The sequence below is a fragment of the Lichenostomus cassidix genome, chromosome 19 (assembly GCF_008360975.1).
Source record: "Lichenostomus cassidix isolate B80296 chromosome 19, HeHo_3.0, whole genome shotgun sequence".
Classification (NCBI taxonomy): domain Eukaryota; kingdom Metazoa; phylum Chordata; class Aves; order Passeriformes; family Meliphagidae; genus Lichenostomus; species Lichenostomus cassidix.
Window position 1 is genome coordinate 8126833 of NC_139499.1, and position 22521 is coordinate 8149353.

At 44.1% G+C, this 22521-nt stretch overlaps 1 protein-coding gene across 10 annotated transcripts; it reads right to left on the reverse strand.

Annotated features, from left to right (window-relative positions):
- Positions 1 to 363: 363 nt before the first annotated feature.
- On the reverse strand, positions 364 to 22004 carry TRIM37 (tripartite motif containing 37). 10 transcript variants are annotated; one of them, XM_085078442.1, is made up of 27 exons: positions 21798 to 22004; positions 20485 to 20586; positions 19137 to 19177; positions 18477 to 18593; positions 17817 to 17904; positions 16850 to 16972; positions 15567 to 15690; positions 14793 to 14860; positions 14180 to 14304; positions 13449 to 13499; positions 13089 to 13170; positions 11632 to 11708; positions 11048 to 11227; positions 10386 to 10500; positions 10068 to 10280; positions 9543 to 9679; positions 8754 to 8851; positions 7542 to 7742; positions 5629 to 5940; positions 4857 to 4985; positions 4197 to 4380; positions 3394 to 3512; positions 1843 to 1995; positions 1649 to 1715; positions 1461 to 1504; positions 1220 to 1298; positions 364 to 954 (listed from the first exon to the last, which is right to left on the reverse strand). In XM_085078442.1, exons 1-27 carry the CDS (start codon positions 21816 to 21818, stop codon positions 951 to 953), a joined length of 3054 nt encoding a protein of 1017 aa, XP_084934568.1. In that variant the 5' UTR covers positions 21819 to 22004; the 3' UTR covers positions 364 to 950. The 10 variants fall into 10 exon arrangements, with proteins under 10 accessions (XP_084934568.1, XP_084934565.1, XP_084934567.1 ...); XM_085078439.1 differs by having other exon boundaries at positions 5629 to 5988; XM_085078441.1 differs by having other exon boundaries at positions 9543 to 9682.
- Between the last annotated feature and the right edge of the window lie 517 nt (positions 22005 to 22521).

The window sequence follows — 22521 nt, forward strand, 5'->3', positions numbered from 1 at the left end:
CCACCCAGCCCTGCACAGCCCCAAACACTCACAAGGCACCTCCAGAGTGTGGGGTTCTGGCCTTGGCACCCTCCAGGCTCAGCACTGAACAGGCTCTGCTCCCTCTGCAGCTGAGACAAACCAAGTTTGGGAAAAACTATAGCTTCTTCTCCATTCCTGTTTGAATCAAGGAGATTTAGGGATGGGGTCTGGCTTCTACAGAGAACCCCAGAGGGGTTTAAGTGCTTTTCACTGAATAATTAAGGAAAAATGTGACAGGTGAATGGCAGGAAGAAGTCCCTCCATGAGCAGCCAGGCATTGCAGCTGGTGGAGCTGACTGACAGCCTCCACCCTTTTACTTATTCACACAGAAACATCCAAACTCAAGATTTCAACATTCATTTTATTAACAAAGTGCAAACAGTTTAAAACTAGGAGTTGTACAGCACATTCACACGGACACAGGCAGCCACATGAGGACAACACCAGGCAGGTACTTCCAAGGCTCATGCTTTGTCACTAACCAGGCATCAGCTCTCACAGGAGCTTCACAAGGAGTGAGTTTGAGTTTAGCAGCTCAAAAATGCAACGAACACAGAGTTTGGCAATGGGTGTGGTTGGTCCACGTCACCAACTGGGGAAAACAATGGGAGTTTTCCCCCAGCTCTGGAGCCACGGCATTCCAAAGGACAGTCACACACTCGTGGTTATTCCAGCGGCACAGCAGGACTCTCATCCCCCTGGAATGGGGCTCAGCACCTTCCCCACAGCTCAGAGAATGTCACCGTGCAGAGCCAGGCCTGCAGAGGTCACCGGGCCCCGGGGACAGGGTTAAGACAAGGCAGAAGAACCACGTTTGACAGAACAGAGAGCACACAGCCATTGACAGCAGCCTCGGCTCAGCTCCAGGGAATGCACACACCTCTCCCCAGGGATGCAGCCGTGGGTCTTCAGGCCTCCAGCCTGCGCTCTACCTGCTCCAAACAAAACCAGTTGGTACTGAAAACTCTCCTGCTGGGGCAGCTTTAAGGCTTCAAACAAACACAGTCTTACAAGTCAAAATTTTATGACAGCTACTTCAGCCCAGTCAGTTTTGCACTGATTATGGAAGTGTTCAGAGCTCAGCCCTCCCTCCCTCAGAACCAGAGGGAGCTCAGGATCCTGACACAGGATGAACCTTGGCTCCTGCAGCAGCTCCTGCAGCCCCCAGGGCTGGCCAAGGAGAACCATGGCAGTTACCTGGTGCTGTCCTCTCCAGGGACAAAGCTGAGATCGTCAGAACTGGCTTGATCCCCATCTGGTAACACCGAGGAGTGATCTGAGGGTGAAAACAACACCAGCAAAACCCAGTCACCTCACAAGTGAGCACTGCAGCAGCCAGGGAAAGCTCCCTCCCCTTCCCTTATTCAGGCTAAAGCTTCACCCCTGTCAAGTTCACCCTCACAGCTTTGATCCACTGGACTGGAAGTTAAAGCTTTACCAGAGGACTTTCTGAAGCTCCACAGAACTGCTGGAAGCACATTCCTGCCAATTGAGATGCAAATCCATGTCTGAGGCAGTGGTTACCTCCCTGGAATTAGCCTACTTACAGTGCCAGTCCTGGCACACAGGGAGTTCCAATTGGGAACTGGCTCTATGGGTATTCCAACCCTTCCCCAGGAGACTTACCTAAACTGACTTCTCAAGGCTAGCAAGAGTTTCCCGCTCCTGTTTTGAGCTGTTTTAATTGGGATCCCTAGAGAGGAGTTCCAAATCTTACTGGCAGTTTCCTGAGATTTAACACCTCCACAGTTCCCCCCCCCGGGAACTGGAATCTGAGGAGCTCTGGGAATGTTTGGGAAGAGGAGCTCGATCAGCTCTACCTTCACTGGAGGGCTGCACTGAGAAGGCGTGGTTGAACACCTCTGAGGGAGAGGTGGCATCTTCCTGCTCCTCATTCTCCGTGTCACATTCGATGTCACTGTCACTGCTCATCCCTGGCAGGAGGTGAAGGACGTGCTTCTGACACACCCCAGCTGCAAGAGAAACCAGAGACACCCAGGGCAAAAGGATGGCAGCGAGATCTGCGCAGCTGAGACGGCTGAAGAGCTCCTGACATCAAATCCCAAGAGCTGGCAGGAGAACAGAGGCAAGGAGCACTTTCCAAGCACTCAGGGGTCTGACAGAGCACTGGGTGCCAGGCCTGAACACAGCTGGATTTGTTCTGTGTGTCGCCAGCTGAGCTGCTCAGTCTACTCTGCAACTGGGACAGAAAATAAAAGTTGCTTTTCTAGGAGCTAAAAGGCAGCACAGCCCACTGTGGGGCAGATGGATCTACCAGAGCCTTCAAGCAGCAATAGTGTATTTGAGTCCCACAAAATAAATTTCCCCTCCAAAGCAGAAGCAGAGCTGTTGGTGACTCCCAGGTGGTGACCTTGGGTGTGCACTGGGCAGCAGAACTCTCTGAGGCTGACAGAGGGTCTGCTTGGCTCTACTTCTTAAAACCTGATACTCATTGCTAAGAAAAAGCAAAGTGAGGGGCCAATTCCACTGTAGTTTTGCCTCTGTAGGGAAAAAAAAGGTAATATTTGCTTCCTGGGGTTTTTAACAATGAAGTATTTCAGTTTGATAGCGTTTTCCTATTGGGCTCCCTGCTCTGAGAGCAGAACTGCAGGAGCACATCATGATCACGCTGCAGTGACTAAGAGCAGAAATTCAGTTTTGTCACTGAGAGACCTTCTGTAAATGCCAACTCCCACACAATATTGCACACTGCAGCTCGAGATGGATGCTGGCACCTTAATATAGGCTTTGCGCTACAATCCAGTCATTGAAATTCAAATTAGTGCAGGGGTGGAAGGCAGGAGAGTTTTAGCAAGATAAGAAAAACTCGATGTGGACTTTCAGAAGGAAAAAAGAAAAAAAAAAAAAAAGCAGTGTTATTTTTTTTCCAGCATGGAAAGGATGCAGGAAGGGAGGGGGAAAACTTTCCTTCAAGTCTCTAAGGAAACTGGTTTATGTACCACAACAGCCGGAAGGAATGAAGTGCTGGAGAGCTTCTCATGTGGCTGTGGAGAAAGTTACCACAGAGGGTTGTTGTCCCTGAAGGCAGCAGAATTACAAGCCAAGGTCACCAGCTACTATTTTAATTAGATATGAAATTCTAATTCTTCTCAAGGCCACTCCAGTGAACAGCAAAGCAAAGACCTGCAGATGTCTCAGGGTACAAAAGCAGCTGTTTGGCCCCACAGGACAGCAGCGACACAGAGATCTTCTCTCCTCACTCAGATTTATTCTGCAGCTGCCACGTTACAGCAAAGTTCAACAGCCATGGAAGCAGGTTTTGGGGGTTGTTTGCTCTTGTTTTTTCCTGCTCCAGAGGCAGAGCAGCAGTGCTGCCACACTGCACCTGCCCCCCACAACATCCAATTTACCTTCCTCTGGTCCTGCAGAGGCACCTTCAGAACTCATCCCCTGCAGCTCCCCAGGCTCAGAGCTGCTCTCCAGGCCACCAGATTGGGCTCCTTCTGTCCGACATCCCTTGGAGTTTGAGCTTGGGAAGGAATTTAGGAGAAATAAAAACCCCACGTTAGAAATTCAGCCTTAATTCACTTGTGGGAACAAAGCCTTGTAGTGCTACATTTAGTTTTACTCCTTGTTTAAGTCTCCTGCACACCCACTTAAACTTCCAGCTTTGATTAATTTAGAAATATTTTAAATCTTTAAAAAAAAAAAAAAACCCTTGAAAAGTTTGAGCATTTTTCAAAAAAAAAGGTGACTCTACTTATTTAGAAAAAATAACTTGAAAACTCCATTGCTCTTTGCTTAGCTGGCCAACAGAGAATTATCATGAAACAGCTGAAAAATTGAGTTAGAGTGAAAAACATCATCTGAAACAAGGAAATCAAAAGTGATTAAATTTTAGTTAGAGGGTATTTTGCATGGAACAGTGGGAAAACAGACCTGGACTTCCTTTCAGTTCCCAATGTCAGACTCTAGCCAGAGCTGATCAAAATAAGAGAAAAATGGGTAAAAAAAAGGAAAAAAAAAAGACAACTTGTAACCTAGTTATAAACCCAAAAATTGCTGTCCAGAGGGAACAGCAGCAACCAAGTAAACTTCAAAGTAATTTCTCTTTCATGCTACAAGCACCTGGTTTTAGGAGATTGTGGCATTTTTGTAGATCAAGGCAAGGTGGGGGAGGAGATAACAAGAGGAAAAAAGAATCAACCCTTACCCCAGAGCACCAACTTTCCTGTTCTTCTCCACAGCAGCCAAGCCATTCAAGCCAGAAGCTCCCAGCTCAGAATCTGATCCCTCACAGGGTCTCTCCTCTGGCTTTGGCAGAGCCTCAGCAGCCCCAGGGCCAGCCAGGGCCCGAGCGTGGGGCCGAGCAGGCAGCTTGGAGCTCCCCACACCTCCTGAGCAGAGAAAACACAAATGTGATCCATGGGGCACCTTCCCTCCTTCCCTGAATGCTGGAGAGGGGCAAAATACCAATTCCTGGGCCAGGGGTTGCCTTGTGCTGGCACTGAAGGAAGGGCATTGTACTCAGGAGCAGCACTGCTGTAACATTCTTACAGGAGGTTTCCTGAGTTCCCTCGAAACAAAATCCCAATTTAAACCTGGCTCAGTGCTGTGTGATCCAGGATTTTCACTGTCAAGTTCACTCCAAGAGACCAAAACATAATACATACATTTATGTTCTGGTAAATGACTGTGAGGTGCTGCATCCCAGATCAGCTATCAAAGGTACAGTACCACTCAGTGTGGTGGAGAAAAGATCCGTGCAAGTTTAAGGGAAATTCCAGATGCCAAATAAAAGCCTCACTGAGAAGCTTTTGTACAACAGACACCAATGCCATGCCCTCCCCAGGTGCCAGTGCCCCTCAGGTACCCTCAGCAGCGTGGCTGTCCCCCTTCAGGCGCAGGTTGCCATCCCCACCATCCATGGCTCTCCTCAAGGACAAACTCCCTGCTGCTCCCGAGCGAAGGGGCTTGGCTGAGGTGCTTTTCTTACTGGCAGCTGCAAAGAAATGTAAAGATGTGCCAAGTGTTCACACAGAGCACTGCTGGACCCTTTCATCATGCTTGTTGTAAGTAAAGCTCTGTGTTATTCTCATTGCTCATTAACTCCCAGTCCTGCACAAAACTCCTTCCACACCTTTCCTGCCAAAGGCCTGGGCTGGGGAGAAGCTTGGCCAAGACTGCACAAGTCATGTTCACTTGCTTTGCACAAAGATATCCTTCAGAAAGCTTCACCCACATTCCTTCAGCCAGCATGGAGTATGAAGGATAAAGGAAGACAAACCCAAATCCTGGCTTACTTGTATTTTAGATTTCGGCAAGTCTGGACTGGACTGCTTCCTGCAACAGCCTCAAGTTCCCAGATGGGCCAAATGCAGAACAGTCAAGGGAGTGACCTCCAGCTCAGACCAGTCTGGCACTGGGTTAAACCTCAGAACATTCTCACTGCATCACGTTTGTCACTGGCTGTGGGGTGAAGTTTTTGTGTTTTACAGAGAAGGGCAGTTTCAACAACACTGACTTCCTCAAGGGCAGGGCAGGTTTCCATTTCTGATCTCAGCTGAACGTGAGCACGAGGAACTGCCTTCGTACACAAACCACCTGAAAGAGTGATTTAAATCCCCACTTCTCCATGCACTTACAATTCCTGATGTAACAGCTGGTGACTGAAGACTTGGTCAGGAGCTCCATCCCTATTTCCTGCAGTTTGCTGCAGCTGTCAGTGCCACAGGCAGCCAGGGCTCCCTGCTCGATGGAGAAGAAGCTGGGCTGTCCCTCTGCTGAGCTAGCATTGCTGCTCCTCACTTCAGACAGCTGGTTTTTCACATCAGACATTTTGCTTCGAACTTCAGCCATCTGGGTTTTGAGTCTTTTCAGCATCTTCAGGTCAGGGGGCACCCTCCACATGGCCTGGTGCCTCCGCTGGTCTCGATCCTTCAGGGAGTACGATGAGGCTTTGCCAAAGGGAAAGGCAGAGAACACAGCAGGTAAGGAAAACCATTCTGAAACAAACATAAAGATCTAAGAATTGTGCCTTTTGTCCTGCTGTAGAAGTGAGGGACACACATTCTGTCCTGGCACAGCAGCATACTGAGGCTGCAAGCACTGCTGGGACAGCAGGGTTTTGTTCCCTATCATGGAGGAAGGTCCCCAGTCCAGGCTCCCAGTAGTGCTGCAGGAATTTTGGAGACACCTGAACCACTACCTTGCCAGTCAGGCTGCCAGTTCATGTCCAATTTGTTTTTATAAAACCTGTTGACTGTGTGTATAAGATTCTCAGACCACTAACATCTCATAACACAGAGAACTCAAAGAAATCTGAAACCAGAGAAGGAATTCCCTTAAGTACCTCCCAGCAGAAGATCAGGTTGAGCAGCTGAATAAGCCTCAGCTGGAATTAGATCAACCTGGATCTACCTGAAGTGTTATAAATTCTGTGTTTCACTGTAAATTCAGCTGTTCCAGACTGGAAAGTCAAGTGGCTCTTAGAAACCTTCACCTCAGCAGGTGAGGTCTGGCAAACTCCCACGGGAACAGCAGCTTTGTCTTTACTGACCAACTTCAATAAGCTCTGGGAACAGTCAAATCCCAAGGGAAGCTCCACAAAACAGGTGATTTTGGCTGTGTGTTCAGCAGCTAAAGATTCACACAACTCAGCACAACAGGAGAGCTTCACCTCTCTTGAGCTCCTTTTGTCCAGGGCTTTTTCCAAAAGCAAAACAGAACTGGGACTCACAGTTCATGTGCTGTTCCTTTTTTTTTTTTTTGGTACTTCTGGAAGTCACTTCCATTTTTGGAAATATGGATTACATTCACTGAAAATTCATGACAGTTTATGTAACTACATCTAAAAAGCTAATGACAAAGGAACAAAAGGATTTTGAGCCAGCTTTTAAATTCAGTGCCACCAATGGCATTGTGGCAGCAAACCCAAGCATCACTTGTAGCAAAGGGACATTTATTTCTCTTCTGTTCTAGAAAGTCACCAAATGGTTGTTACAGAATGACCTGAAATAAGATGCTGTGCTGGTGGCCAGCAGCTCAAATAAGTGTCAATCATGACAAAATTCATTCAAATCTCAATAATACATTTGATTCCTCACTAAAAGAGGAAAAAGCAACCTCCAGGAAGAGCCAGGGGTGCCAGGACTGCCAGCTCTGCTGCACATGGAGTTAATTGGTGTTTTTGGGTCAAGGGTCCCAACTGAACCACAAATACTCCTCAATTATTTAAATATCATCACTATTTTTGGCTCCTGACATTTTGATCCTTTTTTTTTTTCTTTTCCAGCCTTACAACCACTCAAACTTTTCTAGTTCCAATTGCCTTTTTCAGGCAGAAGTAAATTTCAGGATTTATTTTGTTGGTTTACACCGTGCTCCAAGTACTCCCAGCCACTCCAGTTGTGTGCAGGGAGAGGTAGAGCTGCTGCCTCAGCACAGAATTGTGTGTTTGTTGGCTTCCAGTGCCAACCCCTTCCAGAAAAGGGGCTTTTCAGTCACCCCACTGCCCTTCCAGGCTGCAACTAAACCACCTGCCACCTGCTGTAGTTACCTCTGTTCTGCAGAAGAGAAGCAGGAGGACGTGGCTGAAGGCCCCAAAGGTTTTCCATGCCATTTCTGTCTTTCAGGTCCAACAAGTGGATTAAAATTAAGGGATCAATGTCCAGCAGGCTGCTGCTGGCTGTGGAGCCCAGGGCAGTGGCTCCTCGCCGGGAAGGTCTGCCACTGGCACTGCTGTAGCTGTGGTTGGTACCTGAGGGGGAGAGACACAAAGAAGGATGTGTGTGACACAGGGATGCAATATTCCCTGGAGAAAATAAAAAGATAATTATATAAGAAGATTAGGAACGAGAATATCCCATGAAACTTAACCAGACGTTGGTATTTCATGGATTTCCAGATGCTGAAAGCAATCAGATATGGTTCTAATTAAAGCTTGAGATAAAAAGTACTGGAATGGGGGAAGTACTTCACTTCACACCTTTTATAAAATTCTCTTAATAAACAGATTTGTTAACAAATCAATAAAAAGATTAGACACACTCTAAAGGAGTAAGGAGACAAACATGTCCCTCCCTGAATTTCAGAACTTCCAAACAGGGAATTCTGTGTTCCAAGAACCAACAGACTTGTATAGCAGCACAAATATCACTTCCAGAGAATGCCACTTCTGGCATCTTTGTCCTAAACAAATATACTTCAATCCCATAATATATATCTATATTCCATATAGACACACATTTCTTTCAGAATCTTATAATCCATGGCTAATCTGAGCTGTGATCATCTCTAGGCAGCAAGAAAACCTAGAACAGCTTTTTGTGTTGCATTTAAAACGTATTTCTGCTTGACTTGTGAGGATTCTTTACTTCACTCCCTCCACATTCTTTGGGTTTTGCAGTGCACTAAACCCCAAGTGAATGTGTCACACACTCAGAGGTCACACAGACATCAGTAAAAATTCCTTGTCAGTCTCCTATTGATTGGAACACAGGGAATTTCAAAGAGGCACAAAGCCCTCCAAACTTTGACATCATTTTTAAACCAGCACATTCAGATAATTCCCCCCCCGCCTTTTTTTCTTTATTGAACCAATGAAGTGTTTCTGCTACACTGCAATAATCAGTACAAACCACATGATGCAGCAGTTCCAAAAATAGAACTGCCTGCAGAACACACAGCTTGGCGTTGCTTCCAAGAGGAGCAGAGGAAGGAATCCAGCAGCGTTTTGCATTTATGGGAATTCTGGAGTCGTTTTTCATACCTGATGCTCCAGGAGTAGCAGCAGCTGCTGCATCCTCCATGAGATCTCCATCTTCCAGCTCCATAGTGCTGCTGTATTCCACATCATTCTCTCCAGACCTTAGGGGATGATCAGGGTGGGAAAAGGAGAATGCAACTGTTAGCTTTCCTCAGCTCTTGGTAAATGTTATGACACAAGCCTCAAAAAACAACATAAAGTGCTGCAAATTGTATCTCCTGCATTCCAAACTGAACAAATGAAGTGTAGTAATTAAATGACTGACTCATTAACCAAGAGGCCAAAGTGCCATATGCACCTAGACTGCAAAATCTGATCCTGCACACTCCTACATTTGTAAGTGTTGCAGCACATTCTCATGTTTTAATGAAGATCCCAGGATTTGACATCAGCTCTGCTCAGTCTTGAATTCCCCAATTTAAATACCTGTCCTTATCATCACTCTCCTACTACTACAACACTTCCCAATTCCAGAGCACTACTTTGTTACAGTGCTGAGACAGATTTCTTAATAGTGTTTTGGGAAAGAACCTTCACAGATTATCACTTGTCAAAGACAGAATGCAGCACTAATGTAAATAAAGAGATCAGAAAGACAGTAATTAGCTGACCAAAAATTCAATGTTTAGCACTAACTCTATGAGTTCATGTTGTTCCCAATATAGGAACCACCTCTCAAATCACACTGGAATCCCACACACCCCAGCAAATGACTCAGTTTCCACTGGAATTAAGATGATTACCCTGGGTACAAGGTACAGGATGATCTGAAAGGCATTTAAAGTTACTTACATAGTTTCTTCATCAATATCATTTTCCTCAGTGTTACTGGTTGCTGTTGAACTTGCTGAAGAGCTGCTGCCATCAAGGTGGTTCACCTCATCTTCTCCAACAAGATCCATATCCAGGTCACCATCTGAGAGCTCATGCTGCTGGAAAAACACAAGTTTTTTGATCAAGAAACATTCAGCTGCACCTTGATGCATCCCCAAAAGCTATGAACAGATACTCTCTGTCCCCACTGTCACAATCACACAGGACTGAGGAGGCTTTCAAAGCACATTAAAGGCTGGGAACAAACACAAGTCAGATTTTTCAGCTGCAACTTGGAAGGTTTTTTGTGGTGGGATCTTTTAGCTCTGTTCTGGAACATCTCTCTGGAGTCACCTCTCACTCACAGCTTTCAAGTGTGTCATCTCCTATTTCCACAGCAAGGATAATAAATCTAATTTACAATTCACAAGCTCCCCTATGTTTCTATTGCTACCTTATCACAGAAAGCTGTACACAAACAGAGGCAGGAAACAGAATTCTTACATTGAAGTCTTCCTGCTGAGTCTTCTCTTCCTCCTCTTCCTTGTTCTCCCGCGCTAATCCCGGAGCAGTGAAATTCTCAAGCAGTGCCTCAATGCTTTGTCCAGGTTTCTTTGCTCTTGTTTCTGAGCCCTCATCATTCTGGGGACTGAGGTGAGTGTCTGGAGGGGAAACCCCTCGGGATTTCTGAGTCCGGGACAGTTCAATTGCAAGCCTCTAAAAAAACAACAAAAAAAAAAAAATGGAGCAGCAGCGTCAAATCAAGTACCTTTGGAGATACACTCTAACAGGTGATTTCACATTCACAAACATCCCACTCACCTCTTTTAGGTTATTTATTTGCTGGATATAACTTGTCTGAGCTGCCTCCAGTTGAGCAATGTACCAGTGCTGATCCCGGCACTTCTGGAAGAAGGTTGGTGAGCGCACTTGGAACCTTCAAAAGAGCATTTGAAAAGGGGTTTTGGAGGGGAGTTTGGTTTGGGTTTTAATGTCTCTCCTTCCATTCAAAAAGCCCTGCAAAAAGCCTTAAAACCTATAATTCAGTGCTAAAATAACAGCCAACAGGTCCTTATGGACTCAGTGTCCTGAACACCCTGACTGGCCACAGTGAGTTCTGTAGGAGACACTCACCGGATAGTCTTCATTTATTCCCAAAATAAAGGAGACACTTCCTTTATTCCCAAAATTCTCCAATGCTCATGACAACTGTTTCTAAAGAGGGGGAGAAAGCACCTTTTTCCTTTAATTCTGGCAGCTACAGGTCTCTAACCCTTATTTAGTGACAGGAGTAGCTACTCCTCAAAGAAAGATACACTTAAAACTTCCATCCCTCCCTTCAGCATACTTCCTTCTCTTAGGCTACTGACAGTGAAATCCATTTAGAACAAAGCATGCCACCAACATTTTAAATCCAAACTTGTGATTATTTCCTATTTCAGTAGGAGTGATGATATTTTGGAAGGAGAGCAGGGAAGGCCCACCTGAGGATGACAGTGTCGTTCTGCCGGTTCAAGTAGCCCTCGTTGGCCAGCAGGTCCAGGCGGAAGAATCTGTTGTAACCCCAACATTCCCCAACTTCAAAATCAGAGGCAAACTCGCGGATGATGTTTTTGGTGGGATCATTGGTGGACTGGTGCACCATTTCCACACGGTACTCATACCTGCCCAGGGGAAAGGCACAGGGATTAGGACCAAAAGGTGTCAGAATTGCTGAGCAGGTCAGGTTTAATAGCTGCACCTTCCTGCCCAGCTGAATGGGTGAGACAACTTTAAAATTTTACTAAATGCTTAAATAAGCAGTGAAAAAAGAAAAGCAAGCAGGACTAGGGAGTAGAATGAACTCCAGGACTGAACTACCATACAGATACTCCCATCAGTCGTTTTGCCAGCTTCCTTTTTATCTCAAGAGAGCCACTGAGTAACAACTTTAAAATATTATCTTTGTGCCTGATTCAAAGCTCAAGGGACAACAGAAGTCTCACCATTCTTTCCCCAAAGGGTTCCACATTCTTTGCAAACACAGATAGAAAAAACCCCACCATTTGTTCTTACTGCAGGTTCTTACTTGGATGTCTCTGGCAATCCAGCAGACAGCTCCAGGAACACAGACAGGTAGTAGCCCCGAACTACTCCATTTCCATCCTTGAAATAAAATTGAGGAATTGATTAAAAATAGAATTGAAGAAAAAAGAAAAATTAAAAAAACCAAACCAACAAACCAAAACACTTTGATATAAAAGGCTTAGAGAAGTTTGGAAAACAGTTTCAATCAACACTGGATTTGCAGCAGGAATCTACTTTGGATGCTACAGTTGTGATTTTTAGTCTTCAGTGACCTCCTACTGTAACATGAATCAACAAGAAGCACATACACAGTGCAGTATTGGTATCTCAGATATAAATCTCAAGACAAAGCTTTCATTACTCTATTAACACTTGGGGGCTTTGATTAAATAGAAGTCTGAATAGACAAAATGTATCAGAAAAACATTATTTCAGGTTAAACATTAGTTCTGAAATATTTTACATACAGCCACATTTCAAAGCTCCTCAATTTTTGAGAAGAGAGCAATTTGTTCAGAAAAAAATCCCATGCAACATGAAAAAGTTAGGGCAGTTAACTGAGAAACAATATTAGAGTCACCAGAAGTCAAGAAAAAATACAGCAAAACCTCCATCACACTCACCTGAACCAAGGATGAAGAATGGCTCAACTTGAATCCTCCAGCTTGAAGAAACATTTCAACTTACCATTGAAAAAATAAATTTTAATGCCTTCTGACAGCACAGCTCATGTAGCTAATCCTGAATTTACAATACTCTGGAAACTTCCACACAATTCCACCTCTGCACTGCAATAATACAGTTCTGGGCATCCATGGGCTTAACTTATGGAGTCATTTCTCCAAGGATGCTACAAAAATCACTAAGACAGAGCTGGTGCTCCACCACCAAACTCCTCCTTCTCCACACAGCTGCAGGAGCAGCACTGACCAGAGCAGGGAATGTAGGAAGATCCCACCCTGTGGGTCAACTTTCCAACATGGATAAAGCTTCAAAAACGGGAATATTCAGCCCACTGAATGGACATGAGCAAAATACAGATTTTAATGTCCAGTTTGAGAGCTGCATGCAGAGTCAATTAATACCTGGTCCTCCTCCCACCTTCCCCACTAAATATTATTCACACAGACTAAGTTACTCTGTCTCAATTCTGTAAGGAACACCTGCAAAAAATCACTGAGACACAAAAATATCTATTAAAGCTTCTATGCCATATTAGTAGCACCCATCTTTAATTGCTTTTAAATTAACCAGACAAACTATATGAGAATATCCTCACTGGAGATCTGGAGGCAGAAAGGGAATTCTCCAATGGTTGGTGCTCAACTCTACAACCTTATAATGTTCTTTTCCTACAGCTTTTCATGTACAACATGAGACAAACTGGTGATTCCTTACTGGAGAAGCCTGGGAATGAACTGGGGTGGGATACCAAGTGCAGCTGAAGGTGTAACTCACCGGGTAAACTTTTAATCTCCAGCACAGTCCTGACACCTGCAGGGGAGGGCTGTACACAGGATCTGCTCGCTGGCGCAAGGTGCTGGTGAGAGAGGAGAAAACATTTGGTTTTTGGGACAAAGCAAAACCCTCCTTGGAACCATGAGCTGCAGAAATGATTGCCTTCCTAATGGAAAATCTTTTAAATGGGGTTAGTTGTTCACTCGGTAAACAAGAGATTTTTAATGGAATTGCCATAGCTTAGTCAAGACCTCACAGTTTTCTGTAGAGATTATTCTGTGTTTTAAGTAACACTGATGAAGTACAGAGGAAACAGAAGGAGATTTCCAATATTCATAGTAATTTAAGACACATTCTTACCTGAAGTTTTCCAAGACAAATGTAGTTGAGTCATAGGCTGGAACCAATTCACTGCGGGGGAAGGAATAAATATATTACACTTGAATAACGTGGCATCAAATATCCAAACTTTTGCATTCTGTAGAAGCATTTTGGATGATTTAGGTCATCAGAGCCACTGAAATTCACGAGGACTACACTGGGTTATTGCAGTATAATTCCATTTATAAGCCTCCTTAGGAGGCAACAGCTTGGTGCCATTGGAAAATGAACATTCAGATTTAAACCAAGACACAGCCAAACCAATTTTTGCTAGAGGAATTCCAGAGACTTCTCTGACTTTCCCTTTTTTGGAGAAATTTTTCAGCACAGGCTCCCTCAGCAGCCACCAGCAGTGCTCTCCTGATGAAGAATTGTGCTATGAAGTGATTTTGGCTGCATATTCTGAATTAAGGTGACCTACAGAGGCATCTCATGAGAGCCTGGCAATTATATACTGAATGACCCAATAATAAGAGAAAAAAAGGACAAATCAGTAAACTAAGTGTAAAAGAGAAAAAAAAAAAATTATGAGCTGGAACCAACTGTCCTGACTCCCTAGCAGGGACTACAGCCACAAAATAAGCCCTGCTGGAACAGAAAAGCCTAATTGCAGCACAGGTTACTACAAGGAGTAAGCTAAGAGGAAACTCTCAGGTACTTTAAATATGTTTTTAAACACTGACCAAACAGAACAGAAATGCAGCACTCACCTTGTGAAGTCTGGGGGGACAGGAGTGGTGACAAACGAGGCCATGGGCTTCCGATGGACCTGCTGGAACATCATCAGGATCTCTGAACTTTTGGATATCAGCTCACTCTTGCTGCAGGACCGTAACTACATGGGGAAAAAAGGAGGAAAAATGGCCTTAGCTCAGGAGAAATCAGAGGTTTTGTCCACTTTTGTTTTCAAACAGCTAAATTGCATTTCTGTCACAGCTTCAGAAATTTTGCCCACAACACAATGGAAAATGGAGCTTGGAGGTTTTGGGGTTTGGTTGTTTTGTTCTCTGGAATTCTACAACGAAAGTTACAACTGCTGTGTACTTCCCTTAGGTTAAACTAATTTATATAGAACTGGGTAGTTTTGTGTGATGTTGCTGTTAATCCCTTTACTAGTTTTTCAAGCAACAGAACACCTTTGAGTATTTCTAGAAGACACACTTGTTTTTAAGATGAAATTGTGCAACCTAAGGCCACTTCAGTGAAGAGATATCCTCCAGAAATATCTGCCAATTAATAGTTTTTAAATTAAAAAAGCAAATGAGAAAGGCCAACTGAGGAGGGATCTGTGCAACACAACATTTCATCTTGTTTAATAATCACCTGATGTTCTACTTCTTGAAGCAGCGTTTCCAGAAGTTCTGTTTCTTGAGTAAGTGATGTCTTTTGACCTGTTTAAAGAAAAGCCATGGTAAAAAACCCCAAAACACATACTCAGTTTTTAAAGAAACTGTACTTTTCTTTTTCACTTGGAAGCTGCCCCAGAACATACTAAGGTAAAGGATTTCTAAATATACCAAGGTTGATTGAGAAAGCATTTGATAAGCAAGTCTACATTTTTAATTAGAGCTGTAGTGAAGAACTCATTTGAGGTTAAGTCAGTAATGAAACACTCTGTGTCCCAGAAATGGCAGGTTTATTGTTTTGGGGTGATTTTTTGAACAAAAAGAACAGCAAGCTTGACTCTTATCCAGACAAGCCTCTCTAATATTAAAATTACACTAAAAGGAGTATCTATTACATAATTTTCAAACTTTCCAAATTAGAAAGATGCACTTCTTGTCGAATATAAAAGGATTTTAGTTGAAAGGTACTAAACATTTTCCAGCCAGATGGGAACATTTTTCAAGTTATTATACAGGAGTTTTTAACAGAACATAACCAGGTTATCTCAAATTTAGACTGTATTAGAACTTACCCCAGCAACTACATCATTAACCAACAGCCTTGCTGCAGGCGGAGGTTTTCTGCCAGCAGTGAACTTGCTCAACACCGGAGAGTATAAAGCAGTCATGCTCACAGGAAACAAAGTTTCTCAATGGATTTACACATTGTAAATACATTTCTCTGGGCCTCTGGGAGGAGGAGAATACCCACCCATCAGAGTGATGAGCTTGTTCTTGAGCTGGGTGTCCAGGCGGGCGATCATCATCTCCACGGCATTGCGGATTTCCCTGACGCGCTCATCCTTGGCGCTGCGCACAGCCTCCACGTTCCTCTCCTGCAACAGGGCAGGAAAAAGATACAAAACCAAACCTTCACACGGCATTTTTCACACCTTGACTCCACACTCTGAGATCCCAGAAATGCCCAAGTGTCCCTAAACCCCCCGTGAGGAAAAACAGGAGTGTTGCTCTGATGAGGTGTGTTCCAGATTGTTCCTGGAGCAGCCAGGATTTAACTGGATCCCTCAGCATGCCCTCTGCTGGGTGCCCAAAGGTTAACTGGGAAGCTGAGCAGCATTTTCTCATCATGCAGGGATTTGTCATGTAGGGATTCTTTAGTATCAGACCTGTAAATGCAGCTGCCAGGTTCTCTTCTGCAATTTGAGCAGCACAGAAAAGTTATCTTTGTGGTAACAGGAATAACGTGATAAAAGCAGAGAAGTTCTTTGTGGTAACAAGAATAATGTGAGATAAAAACAGCATCATTCTCTCTGGCCAGTGAAGGTCAGAAACTCTCAGCATTTTATAAACACAAGTGGCCCATGTGGTGATAAAGTCACATCTGAGCTGGAGCAGAGCAAATCTGTGTGGCAAACAACCACCTGAACAACAGCAAAAAACATACAGAAACTTGTTTAAAATACCCTGATTTTATCTGCACAAAGACTACACATAATAAATATATCAGAACACAAAAGTAATCCTTCCTGGGATACAAGAAATTGCATCAAATTGCTGGAATTCCCACTGAAACTGCCTAAGCTGAACACATTGATGCTTGGATTTTTGACATGTTTACCCCACATGGAAGAAAAAGGAGGTAAACAAACAAATCTCTAACTGGTGAGCTGCACATCCTGCAGGCTCAAATACATTTACAGCTTATTATCCTTTAAAAAGGGAAAATAAGCTGTTAGAATAAAGCATTTTTATACTTATTTAGCATGACAGACTGCTCTTTAGGTGTTGATAAAAACACATCTTTCAAAGAACTGAGCAACTCCAGCTTTTAAACACCATGCCCCAAAAGAAAATCTGTTACCCAACTCTAAACCCAAACTGAGACTATTTTGACCTTTCTACACTGTATAAATAGTGTCAAATAAAAAAGCAAAAAGATCTCTCTATGGGTAATCTCACCACCTTCTAACAGGTTCTACTTCCACTTCCCACTTTACAGTTTGCTAATGGAATACTGCAGGAAAACTTTCTTACCACTTCCTGCACCAAACTGATCAATTCCATGAGTCTTCTCCTAAGCTTTGCCACTTCTTCATTTACTTTTGTGACGTGCTGCTCGTAGATTTCTGCCAGTGGTTTGAAAGTATGTCCTCCATGCTGCTCAAAGAGAAAAAGGGGGAGGAGGAGGAGGTGGTGGTGAATAACAGAACATCTCTTTTCCACTTTATTCTACTCCTATTAAATTCCTGAAAGAGAAGGGAAGAAAGCCTACGAGTGTATCACTCATTCTGGAAAAGTTCCAAAGCAGATTGTATGTAGGAAGTCTGTCTTTCACTTCCCTTTGTAAGAAGTCATGAATTTGGCTCTTATTCCATCAAAGCTTCCTGTCAGGAGTTATTTGGAGTCTCAAGAGTCCTCCAAAAATAAATTGCTTCATTCACTGTACAATCCTTTAACAAATCAAATATTGATAGAAGGTTTATTTTTATCATTATTATTAAAACACCCTTCCCAAATAAGGGCAGCACACTGTTAACCACTTACATTCCAAACAGCAATTTTGTGTTTCCTGGAAATACTCAACTGAATGGATAAACACTGGTGATTTGTGCTACAGGTTTGGAGATACTCAGGATTACAGGGCAGGACAATTAAATAACAAGTCTGATCTATATTTTCTGAGCAAGACTTCTTCCTTTGCCCATAAAACTCTCCCCACCACACAGAATTTGTCCAAGATATCACTAAGGTTATAACAAGGAAGGTAATTCCAACCTGCTTTGGGCAAAAGCTTAATTTTCTTCTCTAATTACAAACAGGAAGTATCATGTTTCACAAGCAATGTTAACTAATTACAAATACACCTACAACTGCAGTATTTGCACAGCAATCCAACAGGCAGAACAGCAGTTTTACAGCATTTCTAGCTCTTCAAAACCACTGTCAGGCACAAAGCTTGAAGTCCTTTACACCACATGCATTCAAGCAAGTCTTCTCTTACCATTCCTCCCCAAAGTGCACACTGGTGGCAAATGCACTTCTTGCAGGTCCAGCAGAACACACTGAGCTTTTCATGATGATTTTCACACCTTTAACAAAAAAATACACATATCACCAATAGAAAATAGCTACGAATTCTCTACAAACTCGGTTTAACATTTTCACTTGTTTTGCTACATGATCCTGCAAGTAAAGCACAAAACATCTTTTGCAAAGAAAACAGTTACATTCATTAAAAACCTTTTGTAAGATAAATGTTGCCTTTGGTATTCTCTCAGGAAGCACTTCACAGAGATAAGAGAGTACATTACTCAAATTGGATTTCTACTCCATAGATAAAGGATATGATCACAGAATCAAATTCAGAGTTTTAGAAGTTAACATTACACATTATTAAAATCCTAATTATAGACTACTGAAAGTACTGCTTTTTGGGGGACTTGATGTATTTTCTTTGCTCTCCAACTGGCTTTATCAATTACATTTTCAGGACTAGAAAACATCTCAGAACAGCTTCTCTGTTTTCTTCTGCCCAAGATACCAACTCAGCACCCCCAGTCTTACTGGGACTTAATGCCAAATGAGCAAATCTTTAAGCAAAGCCTTTTATTTCAGATCTGTGATCACTGAAAATACTTCATGCAAAGAACACTCCATTTACTTGTCCTTTTCATTTTCTTCATGCTTTGTGAGGCTGCAGAGCTGAAGTGTGTCCAGCTGCTGGGTGACCTCCTCTGCCCAGCGACAGTTGACGAGCTCTCGGAGCTGCAGGGGAGCTCTGCAAGAAGGATGGAACAGTTAGAGCAGCAATTTGGCTCCAGGAGCTCAGAAGAGTCACAGGCAAAGAAAAAAAGCAGAAACTGGACTAGTTATTCCAAGAAAAGAAAAAATTAAGTCAATTTGATCATTTGGGGAAAGCGGAGAACTGCACCCGGCAATGTTACACGGAATGGCTGCATGGGCACATCACACAAATTACAGGCATAAAAATGGATACTTTTCACTCTGGAAAATGAAGCTTCTGGGCTCTAACCTTTGTAAGAAGAATATAAAGAGTTCTAAGAGGAATTCCCTCTAGTTACTGTTATTACACCAGCTGTGTGCACAGCAGTGTTACGTGGGAAGAACAAAGATCCTGCTTAGCTTGTCACAAAACCAGAACATGTTTTAGAATAAGTATTATACCAGGGCCAATTTTTATAGAAACACCAGGCAGGTCTCAAAAAAAAAAAAGCTTATAAATTTAGTGTAACCTGCACTGAAAAAGAGATTGATCAAAACAGGACAATCCACCCAATTCCTGATATTAAAAATACCTTACCTACAATGGGGGCACTGAGCTCTTTGTTCAGTCAGCCAACGCTGTGATGGAAAAAGGAAAAACCTTTTTAAAGAGACTGGAAGGAAGGAACTGCAGGCAAGTACATTCTATCATTAATTAGGAGTTACATATTCTTATTACAGTCTACCTATATCTTTTCCTTTTTTTAAAACAAATTTTCAATTTAACTGTTCAATTACTTAGTCACAAAAGAAGCTGCTATTTGCGTCTTAGTAACAAGCAATCACTTGTCTTTAGATGTCAGAGATACTTCAGTTAAAATTACACAGAGAATTCTGAGGTACCAAATATTGCATTAGAAACCACCCACCTGGCAGATTCCCTCAGTCTTAGACTAAAGAGGATGTTTCAATAAAGGAAAGAAAAAGACACAACAAGCATCTTTTTCAGAGTCAAACTAGTCTTCAAGGTAATTCATTTCTTCCTCTAGGGTTATTTATAGACAAATTAAATACCTGAAGTTCAATGATCAAATCCACAAGGAGCCTGTGAATGTTTCTCTTCCAGAAAGCTCCAGGGACAAACAGCTGAGCAAAGAACTTCACCTGCCCACTACAACTCACAAGTGTAAGAGCTCAGCAGCTGATGGGTTTATATTTGTCAGCTCTCTACTACATTTAAAGAGTTTCATGAATAATCTCTCACCACCCAGCAACAATATGTCATCCAAAATCCTTAATATGCAGCACGAATCCTTCACCTACAGCTCTTGTCAGGGCTTCCAGAGAGAAGGATGAATGTCTGTTCCAATTTCTGGAAATACTACTGGAGGTCTGGAAACCTCAGCTGAACCTTTTGCTGCTACAGCAACACAAAACAGCAGCTGGATTTGGAACTGGAGTGTGATACATTGACAACCACGACCTTAACAAAGCAATGAGGATCCAGGTGCTTCCTCAGAATCCCCTGAGAAAGATTTAGCTGCACCTGATCACACCACACCAGCATTATAAAACATCTCCAGGATACAGGAGGTGATGCTGTGACCTTCCCAGGTGCAAAGTCAGCATCTGATTTCTGTCCCAACTTTTGTCTTCCATACAGGCATCACCAACTCTCAGGAGGTGCTAAGGAAGGGATCATTGTGTGTCTCTTCCTTAAAGCAATTATTCCAGATGGTGCCTATAATTAGCACCACTGAAGGCAATGCACAGCCTGCCTACTTCTTCCTCAGGGTGTTATAAAAGGTTTTGAAAGGGAAACTAAAGGAGGAAGGGAAAAAAAAATAAAAGGAATCCTTGGAACTCCAGGAAAAGAATGTTTTCATAAGCTCAGTCAGTTTTCAGTTCAAACATTTGAAGGAATAAACCAAACCAAGCAAACTCACCCGGATACAGCTGAAACAGCACAGCTTGGAGCAATGAGGGCACAGGCGGGCATCCCGCAGCTTCTCCATACAAATAAAACATCGGAACACCTCGGCAATGCTCTGCAAAGGGGGATTAGCACTATTGTTAAACATGTTTCAAACACAGCAGAGCTGCATTTGTTTGCCAGGCACAGTGCCAGGTTTCACTTCAGTCCCGTTCCAAACGGGGAGATAAAACCTAGACACCAAAACTCTCCTCCTCAGCTTCTCCCACACTGCACCACCTCTCAGCACCCATTTTGTAATTCCTTCTTCAAGGAATAGTTTCTATTTGTCTTCTCTTTTTCAGAGCAGGCCTTTTTGTAGCCAAGGTATTCCTGCTTGTGTTCACACGGGATTGAACAGCTACCAGAAGAAATGATGTTGTACCTGCAGACAGTGGATTGGCACTAAACTATTTCAAGATCATGGTAAGTGCATGTATATGTTATACCCAAGAGGGGCTGAATTGATTTGGGTACTTTTTTGACTTTCATAATACTTATATTTAAAAGAATGTCTACCATCAGCACTCTCTCCACCACACCATTTAATCAATCTTGGATGATAAAAACATTCCCCAAACGAAAGAGGTATTTTGAAAGCAACGTTTGCTTTCCACATTGATAATTTATAACTGATAAGGAAGTTTTACATCCTGTATCATACAGGAGTTATAACCTTTCTGGTCTCAACTATGGAACTTCAGAAGGTTCTTCAGGTGGGCTAATTCTTTTCCCCACAGCATTGGGATTGTGAATCAGCACAAAGGCAAGACACCTTTATTTTTACAGTTCTCCCACATATTAATGCCTTCTTTACCAGTTGCAAGCCGTCGAAACCCAACATATGTGTTTAGCGGAGGTGATCACAGCCGGTCTTTTCCACTTTCCCCTGTGCCACAGCCCCCAGCAGGTGTCTGAGCTTACAGCCATTCTGCGCCTTCGCGCTGCCAAGGCGAGCTCCGTGCGCGCCAGCTCTCCATCCATCCCGAATCCATCCCTGCATTTATTTCTCCCCCTCCGGAACTGGCACCTCCGCCAGCTCATTTCCTACCCCCTCCCCACCTGCTGCCTCCCTGCCCAGCCGAGCCAAGCCCCGCAGCGCCGCAGCCTGTTCCCAGCGCCCGGCCCGCCTCCTCCCGCTGCCGTTCGGCCTTTTTTCCCGTCACACAGGGGACAAGGACCCTCCGAGTGCCGCCGGTGGGACGGGCGCGAGCGGAGGAGAAGCCGCAGCCGCTGCCCCCTCACCGCCCTGAGGGAGCGCGCGCCGCCCGCCCGCCCGCCGCTCACCTCCACGCTCTGCTCGTCCATGGCTGCGGCTCTGCCGGCGGGCGGGAGGAGGGACGGCTGTCCCCGGCCTCCCTCTGGGTGCCCGGGAGTACGGAGCGGAGGCTCCGGGAGCGGGGTATGAGGAGCGGACCGGGCTCTCCGCCGCCGGCCCCGCGCACCGCCCGGCCGTGACCGCGGCAGCGCGGCCGCTCCGCCCCGCCCGAGCTGCGCATGCGCGGGGCCGCCCGCAGGGGGCGGGGCCTCGTGAGGGGCGCGCGGGAGGAGCAGCGCCGCCTGAGGGGAGCGGTGCGGGGAGAGCCTCCCGCTGGGGTTTTTCTTTATTTTTCCTCTATTTTCCTTTATTTTCCTCTATTTTCCTTTCTTATCCTCTATTTTCCTTTTAATTCTTCTTCGTCGGAGAGGTTTGAGGAGCGAAGATGGGTTTCTGCGCCCCGCTGACGGCTGTTTTCAGTTATTCTAGCCAGCGTTCACCGATAAATGAAATACTTCACGTTCACTGGTAAATGAAATATTTAACGTTCACTAGTAAATGAAATATTGAATGCTGCTGGCAGTAGTGGCACAGCAAGGATCGAGTCCTCCATGGGAAGTAGATCAATGTGATTTAAGACTAAATCAGTTTGTGGAGCTGGTTAATTGCTGGAAGCTGATTTATTCGTAGGTAAAAGGGCACACTTGGCAGCAAACATCCTAAAATCGAGTTGTCCTTGTGTTTTCCTCTTCA